Source organism: Dioscorea cayenensis, unplaced genomic scaffold (assembly GCF_009730915.1).
Source record: "Dioscorea cayenensis subsp. rotundata cultivar TDr96_F1 unplaced genomic scaffold, TDr96_F1_v2_PseudoChromosome.rev07_lg8_w22 25.fasta BLBR01000278.1, whole genome shotgun sequence".
NCBI classification, from domain to species: domain Eukaryota; kingdom Viridiplantae; phylum Streptophyta; class Magnoliopsida; order Dioscoreales; family Dioscoreaceae; genus Dioscorea; species Dioscorea cayenensis.
In genome coordinates, this window is record NW_024086669.1 from 26,900 (window position 1) to 35,927 (window position 9,028).

Here is a 9,028-nt window from a genome sequence, read left to right on the forward strand (position 1 = left end):
AAGGAGTTATAGGAATTTCGTTTATTTGATGTTTTGCTAGATAGACTACATGTAGGCTCGTTTTTCTTTTTATTAGTATTTTTTTTAAAAAAAATTTTATAGTTCTTGAGGTTCGTCTTTTCAGTTTTATTGACTTTAAAAAATTTTATAGGTAGTTTGCCTATGATTTTTGTGTTGCGTGTGCTCTTTCTTATGTTTCTTAATTATCTACTGCTTGTGCAATTGATAATTCTGTGATTGTGCTATGAATCAAGAGCAGGTTTTATTAATTATAAATGTGATTCCAGGCCTGTTTAATTGCTTTGATTTAGTAGTGTTCATGCAACTCCAAATATGATTCTGAAATGAGGAATTTGAATTGCTAAATATTAATTTATCCTTGTTCATAAACATTTCATTTCTAATATAATCTAGTTCTATTGCAATTTGTAATTTTTTATTTTTATTTTTTTTTTTTTGTGGGACTAAGATTGATTTTTTATTGGAAAGCACTTGCATGTACCTGCGCAGAAAATCATATGAAAGTATAGTGATCAAGAATCCCCACTTTTTATTCCCAGACTATGATGAAATAGATTAGAACTTCAGAGCAAAACTGGATGGTTCTTCAAGGGAGAAAATAAAATAAAACAAAACCAAAACCAAAACCAAACAGTAAGACCTCAACAATAAAAGAGAGGAAGAATCACAGGCCGGAGTAGCATCATGTCCTCGGACTCACTACCCGGTTCCTGCATTTTATAAACTCCGACGACTCTCAAGACTTTTTCACTTTCATAACTACCTCACAAGACTTGTACCTGCTGCCCTACAGGCACCAAACTTGAGGACATTGAATCGAAAAGAAGAAGCGTGGGAGAACCAAGATGGAAAACAAAGAAACCTAAAATTTTGGATCAGTACTTTTGCTTATGACTCCTCAAGCTCGGTGTATTGAGAGTGCGCCGCAGCCAGAAGGGCTGCACCGATCCCCTGAGCCATCATTGGCAAGTTTGACAACCACTGATTCAGAGACTTCATCACCGAGAAGCTCTTTTGAGAGTGCTCTCCATGCACTGGCTAAATTTGGTGTAGTGTTCGAACAGCCCTCCATCCAGGGCAATCACTGTCCTCTGTTTTTTCACTGCCTGAGCTTGTCACAGTGTCCCTTCCTTGCTTCTTCAGTATGCCCACTATTCCTGCTGCAGATAGACGAGCCCCACGCATGGCAATGATGTCACAGATATGGATAATTAGTTTTCTTGCTTTGAGGGAAGTTCCGGAGATCTGAAATTTAAACATTGGTCAGAGGCATGTGCCATGGGATATACATTACAAAATATGCTCTCTCATGAGATGTTAATTAAGGTGTGCATTTACTTTGTATATATTTGCACCGTCTCTAGCATAGCATAGTAAAAAAAGGAAAACTTACGCAAGCTTGGAATACCAGACAGGGTTTATGAACATACGCTGAGGTTTTCTTTCAGTTTGTTCCCGACAACTCTCAGATCAGAAGATGTATCATGATGCATGGCAGACATATCCGGGGTCCTGCAGATTACAAATGACAAATTAGTTTTTATCACGACATTTCTCCTTAACATATTACTAATGAAAATCATATGATGCACATCAACAAACACCAATGGAAACTTGCATGTGTATTGTAGCAGCCAAAAACAAAACAAGAAATAACAAGTAAAAGCATAAGTTAGGTAATTAGGATGATTTGGTGGAAATCTAAACACTGGCAGATGGTTTGAGATGCCAAAGCACTTATCACAGGATCAAACTTATGCATATAGGTTGATAACAAGTATACCAACCCTGTATCATAGGGCACAAAAAAGCTTTACCAGAAATATGTGCTGAAATTCAGTAAAACTGAAAATGGAAGGAAGAAGGTTGGTCAATTTCAGAAGAAAAAAAGCATATGCCAACAGAGACGAATAGTCAAACACTTGCAATAAACAAGGGTTATGAAGCATAAGCATCTACAAGCAGGCACGCACACCTTGTACATAAACAAATTTACATACACAAATAATTGGCAATAGGATAAATGTAATAAATTTCTCAACCATTATCTTTAAGGGGCAAGATTGCAAAAATTCTGCCATTGTAAAAGTAACCATCTTTGATCCATCGCAGAAGTAGGGCGTTCGGCTGTGGCACATAGGAGATATTTCTCCAAATTGTCATCCCAATCTCAATACTCTAAGAACTTAGCATGAACTATTTTGAGCACTGCAGAATGAAGTCTAGTGACTGAGAGTGAAGGTAACTAGTTTTTTAACTCCAAAACCAAATATTAGATGATATCTATGTGTGAATGTACGTGAAGATTTTAAAGAAATAATTGAACCCCTAGCCTAAGAAAAGCAAAAAATTATGTTCATCTTCTCATCAATTAAACTAGAAGTCTAAGCATTCACATAGGCAATTAAGCCACGACAGTATTTTGAACAGACTAGGCATGGATGCCAAAATATGAATACTGAATACAATCACTGAACCCAATAGGCTTTCATGAATATTACAAAACTGACACACAAATTTCACTTCAATTGGTTAAAAGATTTGAATAACTAAACATGGCTCCAGCAGTTCCTGAGATTCTAAATACACAATGCTCGATGGCACCAAGTATCTAACAGACGTTGATGGAAAATCGCAACAAACGGAAGCATACCTTAAGGTAAAGGGTGTTTTGAGTTTAGGGGGAATGGTATCACCAAAAAAGGCAGCTTCTTCTGCCAATTTCAAGAGGACCAGACGTAGCACTTCCCCCAAATACATCCCTGAAATAAGCTTCTCAAAGATCTAGGAATTCCAAAACCAGTTCTTTACATGTTAGCTCTTCATATGTAATCAATAAAACAACTAAGCTATTTCAATAAAATAGCCGAGCAGGTTACCTGTTCACCAGGGTTCAAGCTCTCACTGTCTAATGCTTGATCATATTCCATTAATGGAAGATGGGATGACCGGAAGTTCCCCCATTCCATATTAATTACCTAAACATAACATGGTCATACTTTACTTAAGGTCAATATCATCAAATAGAGATAGCATGACTTTTAATTAGTTCTTCCAAAGATTGAATTTGAGAAGGCAGTTGAAGGTCAATGTTAATTACCATTTCTCCTGATTTAGGCAGAAGACCATGCCATTTAGGAATTGCATGTGCACGTTCAACATATGCTGCATTGGTTCCAGTACCCAATATTACAGCAGCAACAACATCATTATCATAGTATCTTCCACCAGCCAAAGTTCCAATTGTATCATTGACCTACATAAGTAGCATGGTACTGAAGAGATGATAAAAGAACTAATTCAGACCAATGCTGGGACATTTAAAATGAAATACCAATGCTGCAACTCTCATATCAAGACCCTGTCGTTCCATGGCTTTTGTCAATTCAACCACCACATCTTCCCCAACCTGCTATACAGAAAATAAGTAATTACAAAATGGTCCAGAGTGAACATCTCTTGTAACAATTATATCCAACACATTTAGCTATGTTGCATGTAATTTTGAGTGCAATGACAATAGATCCATATCAAAATGATCACTATCACCCTAATGGTTAACACTTTACTATCATAATAAATTTTAAAAATTCTGCACATAAATTATTTCCCAGATGTACTGGCAAAGAAAAGTTTATCACTTGATACAGATAATGTCTGCTTTTCCACAATATTACCTCAGCTCAACAAATATATATATATATAGGATGTGACATCAACTTCTGCCTAGCAAGCCTAAATTGGTAAAAGAAAAATCTCTCAACCACTTGTAGTTCCACAACCTTTTTCGTGATATTATTTCATCCACCAACACCATTAGCCAACATTAGGATTGTTCATATATACAGGTAATTAATTTGTTGAATTCAATGAAACTATAAATTGCATAATTGCGCACTCAACCATACATCAGTCCTGGGTTAAGCTAAGATTTGCCAAATTTGAAATCAACGATTTATGGATTTGAAGTTACACAAAAAAAGAAAAAAATACATGTAACACAGGAGAACAAACATGTTTAAATTTTAATCTTCCCTGACAAACGTGGTTTTTCATGACTCTCATTGTGTTGTTTCTTCCCCCTCACCACCATCACAAGGGACACAATATTACCCATTTCAATCATTATTCATCTCTTGCTCCCTCCCATAAGGAATAGTACTATCAATATAAATAACTCTAATTTCTGTATTAAAATCAAAGATATTGTTTCTGATTTCCAATAGTAGAAGGGGTGAAGATATATTATGATAAACATCTCCAAGTAAAAGACCATAATCGAGTTTCTCATTTCCTTTCCCAGTAAAAATATTTTTTAAAAATGGTGGAAGTGTATCATATAATATCATGGATATCAGACAAGCAGTGCATTTATGACAACTATTAACTCATAAAAATGAACATATTATGCATTGAGTAACCAGCAGTGACCGTTTCTTCAATGGAGAACCCCTTTGTCCACTTAATCAGAGTTCCTGATGCAATCGAAGTCTGCCGGACAGGGAAAGAGAAAGTAAAACCAAGTTCTCGCTGCCTGCCCGCAGAAAGGTGAAAGCCTTCGCCTTCAGAAGCAACAAATTTTGCTAACTCAGCAGCAATGAAATCAAACAGTTCCTGAAAGCTTAGCCAATATGAGTGATAAGACACTAAAAAAGTAAATATTCAAGAAGGATTGTATTAAAAATATCAGACACTTTTCACATACATCAGAACTTCCGACCATTAAATTTGGTGAAATTGAGACTTCCATAGATTCTTCTTTAACAACGCCCTTCCCTTCCACCCGAGTTGTACACGCAAAACACGGAAGTTTGTTCCTCCCTAAGTCCAATGCATAAAACAATCCATGCTCATCCCTAAAAAAGAACAAATTCAAAATTGCCACTTTAGTAGGTGACCAACTTTTGAGTTTTTTAAAAACTGAAGTTTTGTTTTTGTTTTTATTTATTTTACTGTGACATTGTATGATGCATATATTAAAAAGGAAGCATAAAGAATAAAGGATGCGGACTACCCACTTAATAAGGTGGAGACAATGTGGGCCAACCAAGTCATGCTGAAACAAATATCCAATTCAACATGCATTAACAGTCTATGTGTGTAAAACAAGAACGCCACAATTAAATGCAATTATCTATCTATTATCTAGAGACTCAAACCTGAAAGACTTGATGCATATCAGTCCAAGAAAGATTATTGTGCCTCTTGACTCCAACACAGATAATACTAGTATTGTACCTATCTTTACTTATACAACCGCTAGACCATCTATTATTTGGAACATAAACTCATGTATTTCCAACCTTTCAATATCATCCTTTATGATCTTAAGAGTCCTTTTTCTCACTCTATCCTTTAGATTCAAACGCTTTAAGTAAATTATCCTTTGAATTTAGCAAGAAACAGGAGGCATTAAGTCTACAACTCCTGAAAGATATAACCTTCCACCATAACAACAAAAGAATGACGTCTAAGTAAAATAGAAATTAACTTTTTAACCATTGATTGTAAGCATCTCACTCTTTTGCTTAACAATAACCTCAAATAGGATTTGGTGCAAGGAAAAAAGAATTTGGTCTTCAACTGATTTGATGATACTTTTTAAGATTATGCCATACCAAAGATCAAAATGGAAGTCCTAAAGCAACCTTATATTGAAGGTAGTGGATGCTAGCAATTACAAGTTGAACTAAGGTTGTGCTAATGCTCTGCTACAACAATATGCTTCACAATTTCAAGCTTATATTACGCTCCCATTTCCTTAATCAGCTTGGACATTTGCTAATGCTATAAACCACAGTGTCTCATAGACCAGCTCTATACATTGAATAATATTGATTATATAATTTTATAACAATAAGAGAAGGGTTATCCATGATTTTCCACAAAAAAAAATTGCACGGAACAGATAATATCTGTCACAACCTCAAATGACTAATCAGTAATCACTATTTTTTGACAAGACTAATCACTATTGTCAAAAGAAAGGTAAAGGAAAAGGAGCAAAAGGAATACAGAAAAGGAAAGGAATTGAAGGAGAGAGATTGAAAGCAGACATACCCCAAGAAACTCATGTGAGAAAAGCAATTCCATGGGCAAAAATGTTTAATTTAACTTAGATTAAAGTCGAAAAGCTGAAATTTAGTTACAGAAAGTGGAAAAAGAAATCTCCAACGCAGGGAGATACCCAACAGGAGAAAGATGATGACAATAAGCTTTACTACATAAAAGCACATAAGAAGAAGAAGAAAGAATAAGAGCAAATAAACTACGAGAACAAGGAAGGCGTTAAAGTAACAAAAAGATAGGTTTTTTCAAGCAAACATGATTCAGAAGAGAATGAGAGACAATGTAAATCTTACAAAAATCACAAATTTTCCTGCAAACATAGAAATCATACAATAAAACGACAAACTAGAAAGATCCGAATTGAGATTTGAGAATGCACTATCCTTGAATCTTAAGAAGGCGGGGGGATACCCAGTAGGAAGATTGTCAACGTAGCTGATGAGCATCTTGAGCTTGCTCCCACCCTCAGACGCAAGCCCAGCATGCATCTCCACCGTCATCGCATCAGCCACTTGCCTCAGCTTCGCTATCGGCGTGGCGCACTTCTCCTCCAACTCCCTCACAACCGCCTCCGCCCTCGCCCACTTACCGCTGCTCCTCATCCCTTCTCCGCACCACCACCGCCGCCACAGCTACTGCTGTCGCCGCGCACACCACCGCCACACCAACTGCCACTCTCCCCATCTCTTCTCTCTCTCTCTCTCTCTCTCTCTCTCTCTTCAATAAACCCTAAAAAAACCCTCTTTTTATCCTTGATCCCGATCTCTATCTCTATCTACAAATCCATTCGTAGCGAAACCCTAAATGAAAAACTTGAATCAAGATCGGCGACGATGCTGGCAGATTTCTATGTAGTTTTTCTCCCTCTTTCCTTTCGCAGGATCAACCTCCTTCTCCGGGATCAGTGTTCCGGAAAATCGAGGGTTTCCAGATCGTGACCTAGAGAATTTGGGAACGAAACTTGCGATCTTCGCGAGGTTTTCCTGTTCCCTATTGGAACGATGGGTGAGAACTCAGAGAAGCTCGGCGTTCTATTTTGTATTTTCCACATTTACACTCAGACCCTTTATAAACTTCAAAATTACATTCGTAGCTCAAAAACCTCTAAAAAGGTTTCTTGTGACTAAATATAGAAAATATAGAGGGGGGAAATGTAAATATTATTATCTTATCTTTTAATTTTGAGTTGAGATTATAAATTGACGGTTAAGATTGAAACTAAGGCCGTTGTGATAAGTGATAGATGATGAGTGGAGGGTGTTTTAGGAATTTCAGTTAGGATAAAAACAAAGAAAGGTGGGGTGATCCGGGATTGGTAAAGGATGTCTGGCTGCTGACAGCATCGTTGAGTGTCAAGTGGGTCCCATAATTTTATCGTGCTTTTTCACCAGTGAATTGTGGGCCCCATACGTCATTGATGGATCTTGCTTGCTGTTTGTGAAGGGACAGCTGATCAACGGTTATGACGCTCATATGACGTCATCATGTCAAGTTACATTAAAAAAAAAAATTCTGACTTGATTGTTTACACACAGCCCATCATGATCAAACCACTTTTTTTTTCTTTTTACTTAAATGAAAAAAAAAAGTAACCAATTTATAATAGGAATTAATTAATTAATTAATTAATTATTAAGAGTGGATAATGAAATGGTGATGGATTGTAAAGGTAGTTGTAACAGCAAAACTGACTGAATATCCACCGTTGGGATTAGATATCTGGACTCAGAACTAGCTGCAATGATGACACGTGTCATAGATTATTAACATTCCAGTGGGGGAAGAAGACGATGAAAGGCTGGGTCCCACATAAAGCAAGCAAAAGTGTAAACTAAACAGAGAAGGATGAGACACGTTGCAAACAAGCACAAGTCCATGACTCGTTCTACAAACCAGCGGGTGAAAGAACGAGGAAAAATAAATAAATAAATAAATAAAATTGAGTTTTAATAAAAATTTTGCCTGTATGATGTCAAATTTTTTTTTTTTTTAAGCCAAGATAAGCCTATGTCAATTATTATTTTTTTTAAGCCAAGATAAGCCGCTAAATTAATGAGGTATACACCATTCTCGATAAAAACAATGATAGTAGAACCAAGATTCATATATAACCATTACTCACACTCATAATACGGCCAAAGACAACCAAAAGCTTTTACCAATTGTGAGTATCAATTAATCTTTTAGTGGTTTGGCAACCTACATGATATCACTTGGTTAAAATTTAGATGAGCGGTTCTCTGTTTGAGAAATACAACATAAATTGAGGCTGCAATAGATGTACAGCAGGGTGACAAAACACAAACACAAGTGCAAACACAAAGGCAAAGACAACCGGTAATTTAAGAGAGACTTAAAACTCATGGGTTCATATTACAAGGTAGCAAAAGCATTCTAAGAAAAACAAAAAGAAAAAGAAAAAAAAGCCTAATTTTCAGGGCCTAAAACCTACTTCACATACTGTACAACCCCCAAGTTGTAAAATATCATCCTAATTGGAGCATAGATAGAAAAGCATGTCCATGTTATGGCTTCCTCAAGTGAGACTGGCGAGTGAGACTGGCTGGGAGCTGACAGTTCCAAGAAAGAGTAACTCACTACTATATACACAAAACTCTTTTGGTAAAGAAAGCTTGGGCCCCCTTTCGCTGCACACTTGCTTTTGCATACCTGACTTTGTTGACAAAACCTATAGTCAAACTTGACCAAGAAAAGTTTGCAGTAAAACATACCTCCCTCTAGACCGGCGACCCGATCGATCTTCGATTTGGTGATCCTCTGGTTCTCCACAACACATTGTCATGACTTATGGAATCTTCACGCAATTGATGTCAGACTCAACCTGCCATAAGTGTAATAAACAAGACAACCGGGGCATTGTGAAAAGCACAGGAAATATGTTAATAATCCAGATTGTCGAGTTCGTAGATGCGTGCCT

The 9,028-nt window shown here is 36.7% G+C and overlaps 1 protein-coding gene across 1 annotated transcript; it reads right to left on the reverse strand.

Moving 5' to 3' along the window:
- Positions 1 to 600: 600 nt before the first annotated feature.
- LOC120253998 (hexokinase-1-like) lies at positions 601 to 7,109 on the reverse strand. The gene is given in 15 exon segments (XM_039262157.1): positions 601 to 972; positions 974 to 1,036; positions 1,038 to 1,121; positions 1,123 to 1,266; positions 1,452 to 1,533; positions 2,675 to 2,805; positions 2,901 to 2,999; positions 3,122 to 3,277; positions 3,356 to 3,430; positions 4,453 to 4,635; positions 4,727 to 4,797; positions 4,800 to 4,842; positions 4,844 to 4,877; positions 6,502 to 6,690; positions 6,692 to 7,109. Coding segments are annotated over 15 exon segments (1,500 nt in total). The 5' UTR covers positions 6,775 to 7,109; the 3' UTR covers positions 601 to 909.
- Positions 7,110 to 9,028: the final 1,919 nt, after the last annotated feature.